We start from the raw sequence: 22,001 nt of genomic DNA on the forward strand, positions 1-22,001 counted from the left end.
TGGACTGCTGGCCAGCCAATCACAGGGCACATATAGACAAATAACCATTCACACTCACATTCATACCTATGGACAATTTGGAATCGCCAATTAATCTAGTTTTTGGAATGTGGGAGGAAACCGGAGTACCTGGAGAAAACCCTTGCAAGGACGGTTAGAACATGCAAACTCCACACAGAGATGGGTGGGATTGAATTCGGGTCTCCTAGCTGTGAGGTCTGCGCACTCACCACTAGACCACCGTGCAGCCATTATTATTATCATTAAAAACAATGGATACAGTTTTTACATGGGTATGTCTTTATGCTTTATGCTTGATCATGTTTTTTCATTAAGCACTGAGATTTCAGATTTTGTTCAGCAGTCCTGTGTCGCTTGTGAAACGTGGCAATTGAAGAAAGAAAGATTTTTCCAAAATCCAAATCCACCATGTGTCTTGAACCAGGTCATAATGCCTGTGCTGACCAACCCTGCAGCCTGTTGTGTCTGCCCCAGCCTGGCCATAGGCACACCTGCATTTGCCCTGAAGGAACCCCAACTACGACAACATCCCAAGGACAGCTGCAATGCCAGTGTCCCACTGGATATCGGCTTCAAAACACCACCTGTGTTAAGACCGGTGAGACCTGATGCAGACTAGGAATTAGGAATCTTATGTCCGCTTTGTTAGTTATCGCTAGCATGTGATTTTTCTCCCCAATCAGAACTTAGCTGTTCTGCAAACCAGTACCGCTGCAAAAATGGCCGCTGCATCAGTAATATTTGGAAGTGTGACAGCGACAACGACTGCGGAGACATGAGTGATGAACAGGAGTGTCGTAAGTGCATTGATCTCAATTTACATTTCCTTCCCAGTCACCCCAAACATCCATCCGTTTTGATAATAGAATGATGAGGCAGGCTAGCATTAGCATTTGCTTTGGCCTTCCAAAAGTCTGACTCTCAAACAAAAGATGTTGCAACTTGCAACTTGCAACACCTCCACCAGTGTGCAAGACAAACACAAGGATAAAAGTAAGGAGTTGGTCTTGTTTTGACTGTAATTACATTTTTGCATTTAATATTTGTTATTCATGCATAGATGTGATTTTTTTTATTGTATATACTTACATCGTATATACTGTGTTTTCAGCCACGACAACTTGTGACCCGACCAACCAGTTTCGCTGCGTCTCCTCTGGGTCCTGCATTCCCTTGGCCTTTATGTGTGACCACGAAGACGACTGTGGCGACAACAGTGATGAAGCGCAATGTGGTATGTCTTTTATACTTGTACATGTTTCGTTTATATCAGCGGTTCTCAATTATTTTCAGTCATGCCTGTACTGTACAGAATGATTTTGAAACCGAGGCAGGTGAAATTCATCAAAGTGGAGAGCAGTGAAGCATACAAGGGTATTAAGTGTCAAACTGCATGGGAATATTCTATGCAACAAATTCAAATTAAAACACTATGAAGGGCCACATTGAGAAATATTGAATGTTTGAATAAGATATTCCATTAACAATAGTAGTTATTGGAATATATTCAAGATCTGAGTGGCTTGTTTAGTTAAGAAAATAAAGTAGACTGCAGTGCAGTGGACTAACAGCTCTGTTTTATGTCCCCAGAGTCTCACCAGTGCAGTGCTGGGGAATTCACATGTGCACGGGGTGTCTGCATCCGTGAGGCCTGGCGCTGTGACGGAGACAATGACTGTAAAGACTGGTCAGATGAGACGAACTGCACAGGTTAGTGTTTTTCTTGCCAAATCAGGCCTCTCCATTTCCTGTCAAGTTGTGTTGTCATATTCCAAAGAACTCCCAATGGTGTTTCTTTCTAGTGGGCCAGCATACATGTGAATCCAGTAGTTTCCAGTGCCACACAGGGCACTGCATACCACAGCGCTGGACATGCGATGGTGACAATGACTGCCAGGACAACTCTGATGAAGACCCTCATTACTGTGGTAACACTGGAAACACTTCAACGCACCATATGCACATTACTTACTTAAGTATCAGTTTTAAAATCTAACATACAAATGTTTATGAATGCTAAAAACATTTCAAATGACATTAGATTCAATTTTTTTTAGAGGGAACTCGTTGCAAAGGCTTCCTCTGCGCCAATGACACATGCCTGCCTGTCACTGCGCACTGTAACGGCATTCGGGAGTGTCCAGACGGTGCTGATGAGGACAACTGTGGTGAGCAGGCTTACTGTGCTTCACTTAAGTCTTCAAGGTTATTATTATGTAACGTGGAATTGTCCTTCATAGATCCATTATGTACCCGCTACATGGAGTTTGTCTGCAAGAACCGAGCCCAGTGTCTGTTTCAGTCCCTGGTTTGTGACGGTGTTAAACATTGTGAAGACGGGTCTGATGAGGATGCGGAATATGCCAGATGTGGTAAGAAACATCCGCCTGTTACCTATGGCCGTATGAAAACAAAAGGAGCAAAATGTTAAAACTGAACCAGGCTTGATCTTGTATGGTTTTGAAGTTCCAAAGACTTTGCACATTTTGGTATGGTGGTGTATATTTGTTAGAGCTGTGGTTTCTTTGGGGGTTTTCCATCAAAACACACAATGTGCATGAATTAATTAATGCGAAAAATGTGAGCATAGTTATTGAAATAAGTCACCGCTTTTACAGCACTGTACAATTATAAAATAAATAATAAATACATAATTCGCAATTCAACACAGCAATAATGATAATTACACATAATTCATTAATAAGTGTGCTGCCGCTAAGTAGCATTCATTATTTGCACACTTCATGTTCACATCCATATTAAATCATAAAGTAATAAGAGCAATTATGGAAATGACAATCAAGCCAAAGTCGAGGCAACGCATAATAAAACCTAAGTCATAAAAAGATAACCCTATGGCAAGGTGTCTTTTGAGTATTTTTGCCTTATTTGACTCTTCAATACTTACACTATTTTACATGGTTTATCTAAAATGTATGTATGGTAATGGTTTTATTTAATTTGAACATGCATCAGATTACAATTGAGTGCATCCCATAATCAGTTCACAGTTCCACATGTCCAAAACGAGTAGGAAGAAACCTATCTGGTACTTTTACAATCAGTAACTGTTACATTTGTTCACTTCCTGCTTTCCATAATACAGTAAAAAAAAAATAATAATAATTTTTTAATTTTTGTCCCATACCGAAGTACGAGGTGATATGACCATACAATGACATAATGGGTACCATAGTAACATAACAAGCATATCTCATGTGTAGCAACATGTTCATTGTTTGAAAATTCCCTTTTCCAGCGACTCCATCAGAGTTTGGCAAAGTTTGTGACACATACACCTTCCAATGTGCCAATGGCATTTGTGTGAGCCTGGAGTGGAAATGTGACGGAATGGACGACTGTGGTGACTACTCCGATGAAGCCAACTGCGGTGAGGAAGATTGTAAAGCAAATGGAGATCCAGTAACAGATGGTAGCTGTTTTGCAGAACTTTGGCCAACTCTTTGGCCATATGTGTTGCAGCTGCTCCTACGGAGGTCCCTGGCTGCTCGAGATATTTCCAGTTTGAGTGTAAAAATGGACGCTGCATCCCGACGTGGTGGAAGTGTGATGGAGAGAATGACTGTGGAGATTGGTCTGACGAGTCCCTATGTACAGGTAAAAGCACTATTCATTTTCCTCCGCTCTATTTTGGTACACTTAATATTCAGCAGGGTACCTAAACTTGGTTTACTTCGTTTCGGTGCTAAATTAATGCAGACTCAGCCACCTGTAATAAGGGCTTGATGGCGATATTGTGCAAGTACAAGAAATATCTGACCTCTGTGTTTGCCAGCAAGTGTATTTCAGAGTACCATGTCACATTTGCTTAGGGATCAAACACTTTCAAATACATGATTTTATTGTGTATTTTAACGTATAAACAAAATTACATTGTACAGAGAACAATGCACAGTGATGGTAAATAATTACCGTATTTTCTGGAGTATAAGTCGCTCCGGAGTACAAGTCACACAATGCCAAAAATGCATAATTAGGTAGAAAAAAAACATACATAAGTCGCACTGGAGTATAAGTTGCATTTTTTGCGGGTAATTTATTTTACAAACATGACCAAAACAGACATTACGTCCTCTTTACGCAAGTTCTAACAATAAAATAACAGAGAACAGGCTGAATAGGTGTAAGATATGCCAACACAATGGTTATTCAGCTACACAAAAAATAAACATGAACAGTAAATGTGTCCAGTGTTTATGTAACATAACAGTTTTTCATTTATAAGGAACAGCCAACCTATGAAAAAAGTGCGACTTATAGTCCGGAAAATACGGTAATGGACAGGATTTGTTGTTGATGCAGATTTTCCGTACATCCTGGCAAGATCGGATTCAGATGTTTTAAAATGAAAATGCTGCCACGGGTAACTTTCTTTGGCTCCGTGGCAGGTTATTTTTCAGTCGCAGTCAATTTAAAAAATGCACAGACATTGAGACAGCAACATGTAGGCTGCTTTGTTTGGGCTCTTGATTCCACGGAAGGATACAGTACAGGGCAAACGGACTAGTTTGCTCAATTAAATACAAACACACTTCTCCATCTTGCAGGTGGAGAATCTCACACGGTGGCCCCTGCTCCTTCAACATGTGCCGCCAACCGTTTCCACTGTGGCAGCGGTGCTTGCATCATCAACACTTGGGTGTGTGATGGTTATGCGGACTGTCCTGATGGTAGTGATGAACTGGGATGTCCCACAGGTACAAACATCAGTCTGGTTGTCTGCAGTATTTGCACATTGCAATATGTTTTTTGTTTTTTTTTAGCAGTTAATGTGACGCAGGCTCCAGTTTCCACCAAGGCCCCCTCCGCCACTGGTCGTTGCACTTTGGGTCAGTTTTTGTGTCGCCGTCCGCCACGCTGCATCCCTGGCTGGCAACGCTGCGATGGCCAGATCCACTGTCAGGATGGCTCTGACGAATACCAGTGCCGTGAGTCTCTCTGATTGAGTGTTGATTCAACCAACACACACAAAGCAAGTTACACAAAATCATGTAGCTTCATTCTTAGATTCTGGATTTTACCCTAATATTCCTGGAGCCTATCCCAGCTGTCTTTACACCCTGGACTGGTCGGCAGCACTCTCTTTCATGGACTGGGCATATATCTGCTTCTTCAACCCTAACATTATGTTTGACTCTGCTATTTGGATCACGCATTTCACCAAAACTATTACTATTAATCACTGTAAATAAATCAAATTCTCATGCTTTAGAATAGCTAATACTGGCAATGTGCTTTGACTGCGTATATAATGCAACCACAAAAACTGTCGTTTTTTTACAGCCACCCTCAAGCCGCTGTTTTGTGAGAATGGAACCCTCTGTGCTGACGGGGAAGCCTGCGTGCTGGCAGAAGACCGGTGTGATGGCTTTTTGGATTGCTCCGACCACAGCGACGAGGACAACTGCACTCGTACGTTCACAACGTCGTGTTGAAAGAATTAAATGTTGCATTTCAAGATTTGACCCAAATCTTTATCTGATGCAGTTGCAAATGTCGCTATAATCTCATATAATCAGTCTTTCTTCCCAGGGGACACCATGGCCTATAAAGTCCAGAACCTTCATTGGACTCCAGACTTCTCAGGTGCCATTACTCTAACATGGTCTCATCCTAAGAATCTTCCCGTGAACTCTTGCTATTACTCCATCAACTACAGGTGAGCCTACACCGTGCTCAACCATTAGATCACACCCTATTATGATATGACACTCAAATAACCCATCCCTTCGTTTTTTGTTTTTCATACTTAATATTTCAGTTCATCCAGCAATTGTAAATATTAGTCACAAAATGACAAACTAAGGGTGGAAAAAACATAACTGAGATTAATTAAGCTCTATCAGTGTGGATAAGGTTTTAAAGCCATTTCTAAAGCTTTGGGACTCCAGCTAACCACAGTGAGAGCCATTATCCACAAATGCTGAAAACATGGAACAGTGGTGAACTTTCCCAGGACTGGTCGGCCAGCCAAAATTACTCCAATGACTCATCACAAAAGAGCCCACAACAACATCAAAAAAAACAGAAGAAACATCTTCATGATCCCCAATCGTCTGTGGTCTGACGAGACAAAAGTTTAACTTTTTGGAAGATGTGTGTCACATACATCTGGCGTAAAAGTCACATTTAAGAAAAAGCACATCATACCAACGGTAGAATATGGTGGTGGTAGTGTGAACAGCAGATTCTGGAACAACTAGAATGCTTTCTGTGCTGGTTATTGTGTGTAGCTGCTCTATAGGAGTCAATAACTGAGCATAAAAAATCTTTTGTAACTTACAAAATCAGCAAGGGATTAAATACTTTTCCCCACTGTGTGTTTGTGTGTGTGTGTGTGTGTCTGTAGACTCGTAGGCACCCAGCAGTGGACCATCTTGGACACTCACAGTAACAAGACCAGCTACAAACTGACAACCCTGAGACCAGACACCACCTACCAAGTGAAAGTGCTCACATTTTGCCTGAGCAAGCTGCACAACACCAACGAGATCATCACAGTCAGGACGCCAGAGGGATGTGAGTCCGATACGACTGACATATTCCTATGATGACTGAATAATACTTTAATTTCACTAATATTTCATATGCACCTTTTTGTGTTGTGTTCCACTGTATCTTCCAATTTGGCTGTTATTGCATTTGTCCATAAATAGGATTTTCATACTGGTTTGTTATCTGGTGTGAATCCAAAATGGTCATTTCCTTGTTCATTGGGAACAGATAATTTCACTGTAAAATACACTTGAAGTGGCTGGCATCTGCTGTGTCCAACAGTATGTGCATGTGTCCTTCAGTGCCCGGACCTCCCAGAAACCTGCAGCTGTCCTGTGATAACAGTAAAGACGGCACGGTGGATCTTTCCTGGAGTCCCCCTGACAAAGGAAACGGCCTCATCAGAGAGTATATTGTGAGTTTATTTACCTCTATTTTACTGGGATAGATTAATAGATATTGATGGAAAGGCTCTATGGGGAGAGTGAGGGGGAAGTGTGGGCTGTGAAATCGACCTCCGTGAACCTCTTCCTCTACCATTTCAGAACGTTCCCTTTGTCTCTTTAATTACCATTGTTTGCTAGCGACGGGAAGCTACCAAGCAGAGTAGTCGATGAGAGTTGTGGTTGGTCAAAGAGATGACGTCACATCACACACTCAACCCTGACGAAAATGTCAGTTTTTGTGTATTTTTATTGCTTTGCGGCTCTAAAATAAAGTCAAAATTTAGAAAAACAAAAATAGGGGAAATGGAGCAAAAGACAACACACACAAGTATGCGTCTTAAATTACTTATTTACTCTTATGTATACTATGTTGGGTAATATGAGTGTTAAGGTTACTATAGGGGTGTTAGTTAATGTCTACAGGGCTCTAATAATGTTAAAAAACACATTTAGAGAGTTTCTCTGCTTTAAGTTGTTAGACATAATTAGACATAAGTCTGAAAATATTCTACTGTATTTATAAGTAAGGAATTCTACTTTGTGGAAATTCACTTATCAACCAATTAACCACAATAAATGAGGGATGACAGTATAGGAAAAAACTCAATTGTTACCAAAAGGAATGCCACGCAGGTTGAATTAAAAATGTTGGGTTTTTTTTTCATTTCTTGTCAGACTGAGTACGGCGAACAAACAGCCGTTGAATGGACGTCACAGAGAAGTATCACGACCGACACGGAGGTCAAGGAGTTGCAGCCGGAGAGGCAGTACAAGTTTAGGGTATGGCAGACACACAAAGACATCATTGCACAGCCCACAAATACAGGTGGTCCTTGTGTCAGGATGTTCAGTATTACAACATTTAATTTTTTGTATACGCACTCTTATGCATTATTAATACACAAAGAATTCATTTTAGTTCTGTTTTTATTTTTCCTTCATGATGTCAAGGCAGACATTTATGATAAAGCAGCTTTATGTAGGCCAAGGACCACCTGCATGAAATCATGTTCACGTTCGTGTTGTACATAGTAGATGTCACAATGCTGTGATGTTTTTTTTCTCAGGTGGCAGCAGTGACCAGTCGAGGTATGGGGAACTGGAGTGAGGTTAAATCCATTACACCTATAAAAGGTGAGATTCTTTGCACTCCGCATACGCACATAGACAATATTCTACACTGCCCCCTACTGCTGTAGTAGATACATTGCAGTGTGTGTGTCCTTAGTTTTGTTGTTTACTCTGTGCTGCAGCTCTGCCTCCTCCTTCTGTGATCACGGACAGCATCACCGGAGAGTCCATGAGCCTTTCATTCAGCTTCAATTCCCAGTATGAAGTGGGTGACTCTTTTATAAAAAAAAAAAGTTTTTTTTTGTCCCCAGCAAAAACTAACATGAGGTATGTTGTTCAGGTGAAACAGTACATCGTGATCCTGTCCTGGCAGTTTGACACTCACATGAAGGAGAGCAAAAACTACACGGTCAAGGAGAAGATCCTCAGAAGTACTTCATGTGTTTTTTACATGGATAGAATTGTAATCGCCTTCAGCGGAAATAGCTTGGCATTTTACCGTGCAACATTTTTGTCCAATTCCAGTGAGCAACCTGACTGCAGGGACAATGTATGAGGTGGCTGTGTGGGCTCACACCAGTGTCGGTGACAGTCCCACAGCCTTGTCTCATCACCAGACTGCTGGTGTCCAGCCAGATAAGCCCCTTCTCAAAGCCCGGGCCCTTAACCAAACGGCTGTGGACTGCAGCTGGACCATCGCCAGTGGCTCATCTAAGCAGGTAGGATATATAATAATTAACAACCACCTATCACTATGAAAAAAAGCGTTATACACGCTGGAAAATATGATACGTTTGGTGATATTCTTCTAGTTTCATTGTATTCTTTTGGCGTGGTTTCATATTGAAGCAAACAGAACACTGGTATAAGAACTGTATCCACTCATCCAATATAACCATCCATTAAATGTGACCTTTTCTCACTCAGTGATTAAATATGTATTGGCGGTGTGCTGTATTCTTATTTGTAGGTGTTTGGTGTGTTTTATGCAACATCCTTCCTCGATTTGTACCACAGTCCTAGTCAGGTCCATACCACTTCCAGCAACCTGACAATCACCGTGAAAAATGATGAGCAGTATCTTATTTTGGTGAGTCTTGCACAAACCAGCTTCGCACCCTGGGTGTTTTATTTCTTTGTTCCCTGCGAGGCTGAGAATTCCTGAAATGAGAAAAAGGATCCTGAAGCATTGAAATGGAATCTTTGCATTTGGTTTTCAGGTGCGGACTGTCTCCCCCTTCTTGGGTCCGCCATCAGAGCATGTGGTGGTCAAAATGATTCCCAATGAAAGGATGCCACCCAGGAACCTCCACCGTGTGCAAGTAGACAAGACGGAGGCCACACTCAAGTGGCAACCACCTTATGATACACCAAACGCACCACTGGTACAACTCTAGGTGTCTTTTTGTAGTCATGATTGTGATTGGTGCACAGCAGTGTCTAGTTTACAGTATATAATTTTGATTTGAAAAATGTCGGACTACTTATGCTTAAATGTTAATTAATATAGGAAATGCGAGGGGAGGGTTGAGGGTTGATCTTCTCATTCCTTGAGGGACAGACTCGCATGCCCAGACACCCAAGGGTCCTTGAATCAAGTGATAAGCCATGTGGAGGACTTGTCTTGGAGACAAGCGGCCAATAGACTTCAGCAAATAATCCTAGTGTGTTTCTTAGCAGAATTACATATGTATGTTAGTGCATAATTATAATTAATATTAGTAAAATTCAGTGGAACAACAGACACAAAACATTTTAGAAAGGCAATTTGCAACATTTGCAAATGTGTGTGTGTGTACTGATAGAAGAGATGGGCATAGGGGATTCATAGAATACAATACAAGAGTAAGGGAGGGTTTTGCATTGTTGGCCGATGCGTCAATAAATGAATTTGGCTGTAAGCTGGCAAACAAAACTGTCCGTGAACTGTCCAAACTGTCTCTCCACTCTTCTCCCTTTAGACTTATGCAATTCATGTGAGGGATATGGTCCGCAAAGTGGAGAGGGACTACAAGGTGACCACCCAGAACAACACGGTGGAGTACCAGCTGAAAGGCCTGGAGCCCGGAGGACGCTACAGCATCTCAGTGCGTCTACGTAACATGAGCAAGGAAATCAGCTTCGTTCTGAGCACAGGTACACATCACGCTTGCATACAAATGGTTTGGAATGTACGCTTTGAGGCCGGATTGGCAGTCGAAGCTAGTGCTAACTTAGCCAAACAACGGGGTGGATGTTGCAACATGGCAATGATCAGGGCCGATGCTAGGACGCAAATATCAATTATAAAAGGCAATTATGCATTGAGGAGAGGGTTTGGCGAGTAACGCTTTCACGTTACATGTTATGTTTAGCACATAGTTGGTGATTTTTGTGATGCGTTAACATCTCATTGAGGTTATTTCAGCCCCTTATTAGCGTGTGATCACTTCTATGTAGATACGTTTTGTTTTTTTTGTTGCAGTTCCTCTTCCAGCTCCTGAGGCTTTGAAGATATTGAACGAGAAAGACCACATATATCTGTTCTGGAAGAGTCTGGCTGTCCAGGAGAAGACGTTTAATGAAAGCAGGGTGAGAAATAAGCTTTGCTAGAGGAAGTTTCTTCAGTTGATCGGTGCTGTTATAGGAGACATTATATGCCTGATAAATAAAAAAAATTATCTATACATACAGTACAGTAGTATATACAGTTTATATACAGTATACATAGTACAGTGCTGCATTTTTTTTGCATGATTGTCACACTTAAATGTTTCAGATCATCAAACAAATGTAAATATTACTCAATGAAGTTATAGCTTTGGGACTCCAGCAAACCACAGTGAGAGCCACGGTCCACAAATGGCGAAAAACAAATTGTCTACAAATCCCACATCTTATCTTGTCGGTTTGTTTGCAGGGGTATGAGGTGCATGTTCACGACGGCGTGACCAACAAGACAACCTGCCTGGGGAACACGACCGATACCTACTTCCGCATCAGCAGCCTGCAGAAAGGACACAACTACACCTTCTCTGTTCAGGCCCGCTGCCTGCTGAGTGGCCAACTCTGTGGCGAGCCTGCACTGCTGCTGTATAACCAGTTTAGAACAGGTAGAATAAAGCTGAGTCATTTCAATTATCATGAACTTCATCATGTTTGACAAAAAAAAATATGTTAAATTAATTTACAACCACTCAAATGTAGCCTCTCACCCTTCAAAGTAAATTTTGAGTCGTTTTTTGTGTGTCAATTTAAATCGAACTTTAAATCATGTTTAAATCATGTTTCTAGGTGCGAGTGAGGCCTCCGCCGCTGAAAGCCATTCACAGGACATGGCGGCCATTGTAGTTCCCGTCCTTTTCCTGCTGCTGCTGGGAGTATGCGGCGGCTTGGTGGCGCTCTACTTCAGACATCGGCGACTACAGAACAATTTTACAGCCTTTGCAAACTCCCACTATAACTCTCGCCTGGGCTCTGCCATTTTCTCCTCTGGCGACGAACTAGGTGAGAAAGCTTGCGAGCCGGGAACATTTTTAAGAGGGAATATATTGGGAAACCTCACAGGTAGCAGACCCGAGTTCAATTCCACCCTCGGCTATCTCTGTGTGGAGTTTGCATGTTCTCCCCGTGCATGCGTGGGTTTTCTCCGGGGATTCCGGTTTCCTCCCACATTCCAAAAACATGCTAGGTTAATTGGTCACTCCAAATTGTCCATAGGTATGAATGTGAGTTTGAATGGTTGTTTGTCTATATGTGCCCTGTGATTGGCTGGCTACCAGTCCAGGGTGTACCCCGCCTCTCGCCTGAAGACAGCTGGGATAGGCTCCAGCACCCCCGCGACCCTCGTGGGGATAAGCGGTAGAAAATGAATGAATGAATGAAAATCATGTGTGTGTTTAGCAGCTACAGTCTCCAAGCTAGGCATCATTAGTGTTTCCATTAAACAAATGCCTGTAGTTGCACATTACTTACAGACACAGAAATGTATTAGAACTATTCGGCAGGAAAAGCCAATTTATTTATATATATATATATATATATATATATATATATATATATATATATATATAACAGGGCTTTATCCTTCCAGTACCCACTCACACCATTTCCACATGGTCCACAGTATGTACTAGCTAGGCAATGAAGCAGCATTCGTGCATATGTTTTTGTCTCTTATTGCTCCTTTTTGTCTCACCAGTGGATGATGACGATGAAGATGCTCCCATGATCAGCGGCTTCTCGGACGATGTTCCCATGGTTGTGGCATAGCGAGATATCCCTCCTTGCCCGCTCGCCCTCCCTCCTCCCTGTTGACAGGAAGTCAACCCGTTAGCAAGAAAGATGAAGCGTGTAAAGAGAGATAGATATTTTTCAAATATACAATGCACTTTTTTGGATGCGCAATAACTTATTTTTTATATGAAAAAAAAGAATATATGTATATGGGGACGTAAAAGGACTCGGAAGATGAGGTGGTTGTTGAGGCATACTGTGAAGATTTGAGTGTTTGTTGCAGAACGCCAGACCCCATTTTGCGCCGTCCATTGCTTAAAACCAAAATCAGCATCCAGAGACCTGAACACACGCAAAGAAAAACACATTTTCATGCAATCCACAAAATAAGATCCAACAATCAGAGAGAACGATGTAGAGGTTGTGATCTGCTGTGGCTGCTAATCCATTTTATACGGTTCATTGGATCTTACAAAACATTTATCATTTGTGTCGTGGAAGTGGAATGTTGATTTTACGTAAATGTAGTGGAGCCATGTTTTTTTTGGAGTTCTCAGGGAATTGCGGGTACCAGCATGGCCGTCGTCATCCTCATGGGTTTAGTTTAGACCGCACCGTCCAGCGACTGTAAAACTTAAAAACGGTACTGGATCAGTGGACGCGCGGTAGACTTACTGTAGATTATAGCTGCTGTTAGAACGAAGAACGAAAAACTTGCCTACCAGGAAATTCAGTCATGCAAAGTTTTTAGATTTCATTTTTACCAGCCTTCAAATATTTTAAATATTTGGCTTTGTTATAGCGAGAGATGGGTGTCTCCTGATGTGCAATTCTCTACCAAAACACTAGGAGGCAGTGTTTTCCTGAGCGTGACTAACCACAACTGGTGGACAAGCCATGGTGATTTACCAGATTGTTGCTGTAAATATTAAAGTGAATAATATCGCGCCACATTTCACTGTCTGTAACAGTAACGGCATTGTCACATTTAAAATAGTAATTAATTCGATTAGCTGTCATTTGACTGCAATAACACTGTTATTTTTATACTCCCAACACATAGCACATATAAATATGCATCTACTTTGGTAATTGCAGGACAGGTGGGGGGAATTGTGATTATGTATGACCATGCATTTCTAGATTCATACTATTTTTCTCACTCGGCATGGATCATACAAACCCTCTTATGGTATTATGGATTTGATACCAATTAAGTGCACGGTCACTTTTTCCTGATGCAGATATTGATATTGTTAAAGATTATTCAATCATTTTGTCATTTTATTATTACTACAATCACAATAAAACATGATTTCTACAATATAATTGTGGAGAATTTAACAAGAATGCAACAATATCAACAAAATAATGCCACTCCTCTCTTTTATTACAAAATAGTGTCAGTAATGCAAAATCAAAAAGTACCAGCAGCTCTCATTCAAATCCTTTTGTCTTTTTGGACTTATTCGTTAAGTTTGTAAGCCAGAAATAAATATAACAATACCAGAAACGTGAAAATATGAAGAACAAAATTCATATTTGTGAAAATAAACAGAAATGAACTGGAAAAATATCAATTTTGTCATGAAGATATATTGGAAATGGACACTAATGTTGAGCCATTTTAATATAAATTTACACATTTTTACATGTTTCTACTATTTTTAAAAAATTCCTAAGCATTCCTCCATTTTAAATAATTTTACGGAAAATAAACTGAGTTGTGCCAAAATTGTTTCTTTTCACTTAGCTCACCCGACATGCATTTTTTAATTTAAAAAAGTATATAGGTCAGTGTTTTTGCATGACTTGAAACTACAAATAGGTCAAGTGTCAACCCAGCTTTCTCCGGTCGGATGTATATAAGATCATTGTCACGTGTTCCATAAATGTGTCACATGTCGGACTCCCCCCACCTGAATGATGTCGTTGAAAATGAAACATCCTAAATGTCACCTCTGTGGGTCTTCTGCTTCTTAAGGACAGGTTGTATTTGTTAAGACATCTTCATGAATGTATTTTATACTTGTGTGTGTGTTTTTTTAAGCGCATTACGGCATCACTGTGTGTGAATACGAACGGTTGGTAAGCACCGTACCCGTCAAGGGTCTTTGCTGAGGCTTGGTCTTTATTTCCTCACTTTTTGTGTTGTCTCTGCCTTAACTTTGATTTATCTGGCAATGGTTTTGTAATTTGTACAAACTGTCACCACATAATGCCTTTTTGACATAAATCAGGCGTTCATGTCACATGTGATAGGACACAATAACGACGCATGCGCACATACAGTACATTCACTCTTACTTCCTAGGACATTTGTTCAGTTTGGTCAAATCACTGCTCCTTTCTGTCTCCTTCAGGGCTTTTTTTTAAAACTTGTGTACAAAGTGTAATTATTCTTTATTTGGCCGTCTGTGCCCAGCTTTTTCCTCTGTCAAAAGGTTGGCTTTAAAATGTTGTTTGGCACGGATACTACATCTTTGACGTCTCGTTTGCTTGTCTCAGAGGTTGCAAGAAGAAAAAAAAGATGTTTAACAAACAGTGTGAGGTGTTTTCAAAGCCACTTATGCTGAAATAAAGTTGATTTAAATTTCCACTTGACTGCCGTTGTTATGAACAACTGTGATGTCGCTGTATGATTTTCTTAATTTTGACATCATTTCCTGTTAAATGCTTTTACTTTGGTTTTATATTTCCTGTTTGACCCAATGCACAGCTGCAACGCTCCTGCAGCTCATTAGTAGTCAATTGGAGCACAATTACATTAAAAAAATTCACACAGTTCAGTTTTTTGTTTTTCAAAATGCCTTTGAGCTAAAGAGTTGTAGCTACTTCTACATTTCTCGACCACATCAGACTGTTCTAGAGTCAAAGTTCTAACCTCATTCAGGACATTTAGCCTACATTGTGCTATGATGCTAGGTGTTAGCATACAAACATCTTTAGCTGTTTTCATGGGTAGACACTCAAATGAACAATTAACACTATCATGCTAGGTGTTGGCATGCTAATGTTAGCACTGTTAACATGCTAACATTAATAATATAAAATATATAGATAAAGTAAATGTAGTACTAACATTTATGGTGTAAATCACAATATGGGAGAACTCAATGGATACAAATGTACATGTATTTATTTTATATAGTAGTTTTCAAGTTCATTATTGTTTGTATGAGTGCAGTATACAAAACTACAAAAAGACTCCTAAGGCCTATGGAGAATAACCATGCCTGTTAAATTATTAAAATTATTATTAAAATAAATATTTTTATCAATAATATTATTACGACCAGGATTCAATTCCCACCCTCGGCCATCTCTGTGTAGAGTTTGCATGTTCTCCCCGTGCACACGTGGGTTTTCTCTGGGTACTCCGGTTTCCTCCCACATTCCAAAAACATGCTAGGTTAATTGGTGACTCCAAATTGTCCATAGGTATGAATGTGAGTGTGAATGGTTGTTTGTCTATATGTGCCCTGTGATTGGCTGGCGACCAGTCCAGGGTGTACCCCGCCTCTCGCCCGAAGACAGCTGGGATAGGCTCCAGCACCCCCGCGACCCTCGTGAGGAAAAAGCGGTAGAAAATGAATGAATGAATGAATGATATTATTACAATCATGATTATTAATGCTATTATTATTTGAGGCCAGGTGCCCAAATTGTCTGTGTTCCTCCATTTTTGACAATAGCCACAAGGGGGCAGTAGATGCCTTGCAGCACTTGCAAAAGTGTTGTGGTACAGTCTAGTTGAAGTATAGTTATTATTAGTTTTAGTAGTTATAGAGTTAGAACCAAACAGCATGACTGAGTCAACAACATTTCACAATATTTCCACACTATTTTTGACGATTTTCACACACTGTAAAGCAGATGCCACGGGGGAATGCTGAAAACAATTTTTTAAAATTGATGATGGAATGGCACCAATGAATCCTTAACCTGCCATCCACCCGACACAGTTGCAGATATCTGCTGGAGAAAAGCGCCCCATGAAGAGACGGCTTCTCAGCACATTAAATTAAATATGATTTATTTCTTTCAGCGTTTATAGATTTTGGCCACTGTTTTTTGCAAGTGAAATGATTTATTATTGTCTATGAAATATATTTTTGGGTGTCAGGAACAGATTCGTTGGATTGACTTGATTTCTAATGGGAGAGAGGATTTTGGTTTTGGTACGATTAGGTTTTCAATGCATAAATGCAGTTTTCTGTACACTAAAGTGGTAAATGTCATTGACTGGGACTGCTGGCCTACATACCTGATGCCTGCTCTCATGTGCGTTTTCCTGCAGGACACGGACAATGCTCCTTTCACACTTGATCTTGCCCTTCTTATGCACTCTAAGCAGATCCAGTTACTAAAGGTAAAAAGCCACTCATGTTTCCCCCTTGCTCTGTTTGTATTCCCTCAATTGAGTGTCATTGTCTACTGCAGGGTTCCAGATGATCAATGACACTTATATATATATATAGTTTGGCTTTTCCTGCCGAATAGTTCTGATACATTTCTGTGTCTGTAAGTAATGTGCAACTACAGGCGTTTGTTTAATGGAAACACTAATGATGCCTAGCTTGGAGACTGTAGCTGCTTTTCAATCCATTTTAATTCATTTGTGAATACAAAAATGAAGTTTTGGTGATGAAATATGTTTGACACATTTCTGCACACCAGTATAGGAAATAATTCCTATTATTATTATTATTATTATTCCTATTATAATTAGCAGTAGGTGCTCGTAAACAGGAAAGTAAAGGCAGTAGAAACTAAGACAGAACAAAACAGGAAGTGTGACAAAATAAAGGCAAGAAATAAATACACAAAGCAATAAGCCATCTTTCACACACGGAACTCAAGGTTTCAGAAGGTTAATTTGTGGATCCATGATTGTCATTTTTTAAAAACGAGCCCCCCCCCAGGTGTGTGCTGTGTGTGCATTCTCGGTGTCACTGTGTGCACAGGGAAGACAAAGACAGCATTGAGGAGACGGACATTGACAGGATACACTTACACACCAGCTAGCATTTGTGCCAAGGTTGCCTGACAAAACAAACACTGTGCTCACTTTGTCCCTACTCCCGGCTTTGTCTCCTTTTTTATCCACACAGCTCTCTTTGCCGTAAATATAGCCCCCAATACTAGGGATCCAAATATCAATAATATCAAAAACAGGGGTAGTATTAGGATCAGATTGATATTATCCATTTATTTGACAAATATGGTGCATTCAGGTCCACGTGAATTTGTAGCATCAATCTGGACAACCAGACTCAAGGAATGACTGTCACTCCGAATCCATTTGCTATATCGATTATCTTTCCTTATCATTTATCAGTCATGAGTACCTACACATTTTACATTTAAAAATACTTTGAAGTGCTGTGAACGGACTGCACGGAGTTCTAGTGGTTAGCGTGTAGGCCTCACAGCGAGGAGACCGGAGTTCAATCCCATCCTCGGCCATCTCTGTGTGGAGTTTGCATGTTCTTCCCGTGCATGCGTGGGTTTTCTCCCGGGTACTCCGGTTTCCTCCCACATTCCAAAAACATGCTAGGTTAATTGGCGACTCCAAATTGTCCATAGGTATGAATGTGAGTGTGAATGGTTGTTTGTCTATATGTGCCCTGTGATTGGCTGGCGTGGCGACTAGTCCAGGGTGTACCCCGCCTCTTGCCCGAAGACAGCTGGGATAGGCTCCAGCACCCCCCACGACCCTCGTGAGGATAAGTGACGTGAGGCAACTTGACATTTTGATCCATCCTTCCTTCATTCATAAACAAAACTTTTCTTTTGGTGAAAAGGTTTTTGTTAAGACAAAGAGAGACTGATCTAAAATCTAAAATCAGATCTGGCCTTTGACCACCGGTGTTTGAGATTTTGACATTCGCCAGCAAGCACAAACGATAGCGAACAAGGCGAGTGGGTGGAATTTCTAATGCTGTTCATTCATACTGTAGAAGCCTTTGATTGTATGGCTGGGCAGTGTTTCTTCTGACAGCTTCAATGAGGCCCTCCCTCAGACTTATAAAAGGGTGTTAGCAAACCCCTTGAGAAGCGCCGAGGAAGCAGCTGCAGAACTGCAGGAGAGCCGGCCTCCCTCTGGAGAGGAAGACTGGCCATCCACTAGAAGGAGAGACCTGTATTTCAGTCTAAGTCTATGCTCCAGAACAACAATTTAACATTTTTAGAACGACTCTTTATTAACCTTTGAGTGCGAGCAGCAACACAAGGAAAAAAACAAGTATTATTATTATTAATATTAACAACATTATATTAATATTAATATTGACACTATTATTATTATTAATTATTAAGTGGAGCCTCGGCAGCTTTGAAAGTACCGTAAATACCACAACAGACTAAAACACAATCAGAAAAGTTAAAAAGAATCAGTATCGGTATTTATTTGGGTGTTTTTTTTTTTTATTAGTTCTACCAAAAGCCAAAGAAAAAGCAAATCCTGCACAGATTAATACCTCTGACACTTGACAACGGAAGCACAACAATAGTTAAAATATAAATGCATACCAGGATCCAGAAAATACTGACATAATCTTTGCTATTATTAATATTTGGATGGAGCCGCCTAACCCTACGGCATGGAAAGTGGAACTGGTGACTTGGCAATGCAGTTCCTCAAGTCCATTTTTTTTCAATATTTCTGAAGCTGAAGTGAAATGTAGAATGTTGAAATATCCAAGAAATGTATTGAATCATGTTCACCGATTGAGGATCGAACCAGCAACCATCAGCGTGGAAATGGGAAATGACCACTCTCCAACCTGAGCCTACACCACACTGCACAGTTGAGCTGAATGTTTAAATGTGGTGTCCATTCATGGAAAAATGTCAAATTGAGTTATGGAACGTGGGGAATTTTTTGAAAAGTCCTGATCGCCTACACGTCAGGAATGAGCTGAACATTTTCATGTTAAGAAATATGGGAGGAATTAGCAAACAAAAAGCGGCAGAATGTGAAATGCTGGGATGTAAAAACAGGGAATGAATGTTGAAACTGACCTTACAGTGTGATCAACGATCGAACCAGCAACCACCGGGTTTGGGAAACAAACCTTTCCTGTGCCATGTCACCATCGAGAATGTTGCACTGATGGAAAACATCAGTCCACCAAATAATTCCCATTTCCTCCCACATTCCAAAAACATGCGAGGTTAATTGGCGACTCCAAATTGTCCATAGGTATGAATGTGAGTGTGAATGGTTGTTTGTCTATATATGCCCTGTGATTGGCTGGCCACCAGTCCAGGGTGTACCCTGCCTCTCGCCCAAAAGACAGCTGGGATAGGCTCCAGCACCCCCGCGAACCTTGTGAGGGTAAGCGGTAGAAAATGAATGAATGAATGAATGAACATTTTTAATTACAGTAACAGTGGGAATTTAAAAAAAAAAGTCCGGATAGAGCTGGACATTTTGACATTGGATTGGTTTGAGAAATGTGGGAGGAGTTATCAGACAAAAAAAGAAAAAAAAGATAAAAAAAAAATAGTACAGAATTTTATATATATATTATAATGGATGCTGATCCACCCCAATGGATGCTATTATTATGTTCATTGGAGCTTAGTGGAGCTCCCATTGGCTCCCATTGGCTCTCATTGGCTCCCATTGGCTCCCATTGGCTCCCATTGGCTCCCATTGGCTCCCATTGGCTCTCATGTAACTCAAACCCTGCTTTCAAGCAATTACTTTTTCTGTGTAATGTAAGTCTTGGTTAATTTTGTAGACTTTGGTCTCGTTGAGGCCATAATAGTCGATTTGAGTTCCTTCTATAGGGTGCCCATGTCTCCTGCAGTTCCTCCAAAGTCTGTGTCGTTTCAGGTTGACCAAATCCTCCACCGGGACAATGCTGCCCCGCTTGGCCACCGTATTATTCAGCCTGTGGGAACCAACTTCCTATATTAAGAAACTGGGGAGAGGGAGTGAGCAAACGTCTGCCGGTTCTGCCACAGACATAATAGCCTTCTTAGAGTGCTGAAAGACAGTGGGAAAAAGATGCGGTCTTCACACTTCACTGGTTCCCTCCATTACTAGCCCCCGCCCCCCCTCCTCTTCTTCTATAAGGGCTTCCTTCCCCTCCAGCACACACGCACGGCTTCCACAGAGACGCCTTTTCAAATGAATGAGGCAATCAAGTGAAGCACTGCTTCTGTACATCACAATTGATACACCCATAACAGATGCCTTTTTTGACACGCCCCCCCCCCAACCTTCCTGATGTTCTTCTTTGGATCAACATTTGCAATAAATGTGACTAAAATGGGACATATAATGTACTTTATGATGGGATTAAACCTTTTTTTTTCTTCTTCTTGGTCTTGGTCATGTAATATACTCAGCTGACACTCGATGTTACTTACCTACATGTTACCTACATGTTAACATGGAATAGTCCGTTGCATGAAAAGGGGAGGAGTCACGGACAAAACGGTTATGATGTTTGGGGGTCCCTGGATATTGCCTGTGTTTGCCTAATGGTACCGTAAGTCCGCCCCCTGTCAATATGCCAGTAACACAGCATCTTTTTTTCCTTATGTCTACTATATTGGTTAATATGAGTGTAAAGGTGACTATAGGGGTGCTATTTCATGTATAGAGGGCTCTAGATGTACATACATTGGTGTAAAAAAGTGTTTGTCTCCTTCCTGATTTTCTTATATTTTGTACGTTTGTTACACTTAAGCACTGCACGGCGTTCTAGTGGTTCGCCCGCAGACCTCACAGCTGGGAGACCCGAGTTCAATCTCACCCTCGGCCATCTCTGTGTGGAGTTTGAATGTTCTCCCCGTGCATGCATGGGTTTTCTCCGTGGAGTCCGGCTTCCTCCCATTCCAAAAAACTATGCTAGGTTAATTGGCGACGCCAAATTGTCCATAGGTATGAATGTGAGTGTGAATGGTTGTTTGTCTATATGTGCCCTGTGATTGGCTGGCGATCAGTCCAGGGTGTACCCCGCCTCTCGCCCAAAGAGAGCTGCGATAGGCTTCAGCATCCTCCGCGACCCTTGTGAGGATAAGCGGTAGAAAATGACTGAATGATTATAAAGGAGACTATAGGGGTGCTATTTCATGTCTAGAGGGCTCTAGATGTACATTGGTGTGAAAAAGTGTTTGCCTCCTAAATTTAAATGTTAGTCAGTGATAACACAACTGAACACAAATCACAACACTTTTTCACAAAGAACCAGATAGGTTTGGATTTCTTTTGTTCCTTAATAATAAAACATTTTGTTTCATTAAGGGGGCAATCACTTTTTCACACCACTGTACAAGTACCAGACTTGATCACCAGAACAGTAGGCTTTTATTGCAGGTTTTAATAATCGCAACTGGTTCAATCATCCCCCAACAGGATCTACTGTTGGAAATGTACTTATCAGGGTCTAAAACTGATTAACCGTGATAAACAAAACTAAACTGCTTTTAAACGACAGCTCTGTGTACAATGCCAATGTCAGATTAATTGAAGTATGATTAATCCATCGTCTAGAGCAAGAAAGAGAGAGAAGAGATAGATTAGAGTCCCAGACTTGTCAAATATAACCACCACAGATATGGAACAGGGACACAGTGGCTGCAAATATTGGTCTTCCCCTCCCAGGGCTCCGGAACTGTCTCAGCTGTCTAGACGTTGGGATAATCATAAAACCCGGAGCTGGCATAGCGTAGCAAAAGGGAGTGTTTTGGAAGAAAGATGGCTTCTCATCA

General features: G+C 41.0%; 1 protein-coding gene across 2 annotated transcripts in view; it reads left to right on the forward strand.

Moving 5' to 3' along the window:
• Positions 1-14,868, forward strand: part of sorl1 (sortilin-related receptor, L(DLR class) A repeats containing) — a 45,381-nt gene extending 30,513 nt beyond the window's left edge. Inside the window, exons 22-48 of one of the 2 annotated variants that reach the window (XM_058079919.2) lie at positions 446-619; positions 705-818; positions 1,133-1,255; positions 1,612-1,731; positions 1,824-1,949; positions 2,079-2,189; positions 2,262-2,393; positions 3,281-3,412; positions 3,505-3,639; positions 4,590-4,739; positions 4,806-4,970; positions 5,326-5,454; positions 5,575-5,701; positions 6,392-6,561; positions 6,840-6,952; positions 7,659-7,763; positions 8,051-8,117; positions 8,237-8,319; positions 8,395-8,485; positions 8,580-8,773; positions 9,025-9,144; positions 9,275-9,439; positions 10,016-10,190; positions 10,519-10,625; positions 10,954-11,146; positions 11,328-11,540; positions 12,235-14,868. In XM_058079919.2, coding sequence (XP_057935902.2) covers positions 446-619; positions 705-818; positions 1,133-1,255; positions 1,612-1,731; positions 1,824-1,949; positions 2,079-2,189; positions 2,262-2,393; positions 3,281-3,412; positions 3,505-3,639; positions 4,590-4,739; positions 4,806-4,970; positions 5,326-5,454; positions 5,575-5,701; positions 6,392-6,561; positions 6,840-6,952; positions 7,659-7,763; positions 8,051-8,117; positions 8,237-8,319; positions 8,395-8,485; positions 8,580-8,773; positions 9,025-9,144; positions 9,275-9,439; positions 10,016-10,190; positions 10,519-10,625; positions 10,954-11,146; positions 11,328-11,540; positions 12,235-12,305 — 3,605 coding nt within the window. In that variant the 3' untranslated portion in view covers positions 12,306-14,868. The remainder of the gene's footprint in view (positions 1-445; positions 620-704; positions 819-1,132; positions 1,256-1,611; positions 1,732-1,823; positions 1,950-2,078; positions 2,190-2,261; positions 2,394-3,280; positions 3,413-3,504; positions 3,640-4,589; positions 4,740-4,805; positions 4,971-5,325; positions 5,455-5,574; positions 5,702-6,391; positions 6,562-6,839; positions 6,953-7,658; positions 7,764-8,050; positions 8,118-8,236; positions 8,320-8,394; positions 8,486-8,579; positions 8,774-9,024; positions 9,145-9,274; positions 9,440-10,015; positions 10,191-10,518; positions 10,626-10,953; positions 11,147-11,327; positions 11,541-12,234) is intronic. The other variant, XM_058079920.2, reaches the window with a different exon arrangement.
• Positions 14,869-22,001: the final 7,133 nt, after the last annotated feature.

The sequence above is a fragment of the Doryrhamphus excisus genome, linkage group LG8 (genome assembly GCF_037039965.1).
Source record: "Doryrhamphus excisus strain RoL-2023G ecotype Guam linkage group LG8, RoL_Dexc_Guam_v1.1, whole genome shotgun sequence".
NCBI classification, from domain to species: domain Eukaryota; kingdom Metazoa; phylum Chordata; class Actinopteri; order Syngnathiformes; family Syngnathidae; genus Doryrhamphus; species Doryrhamphus excisus.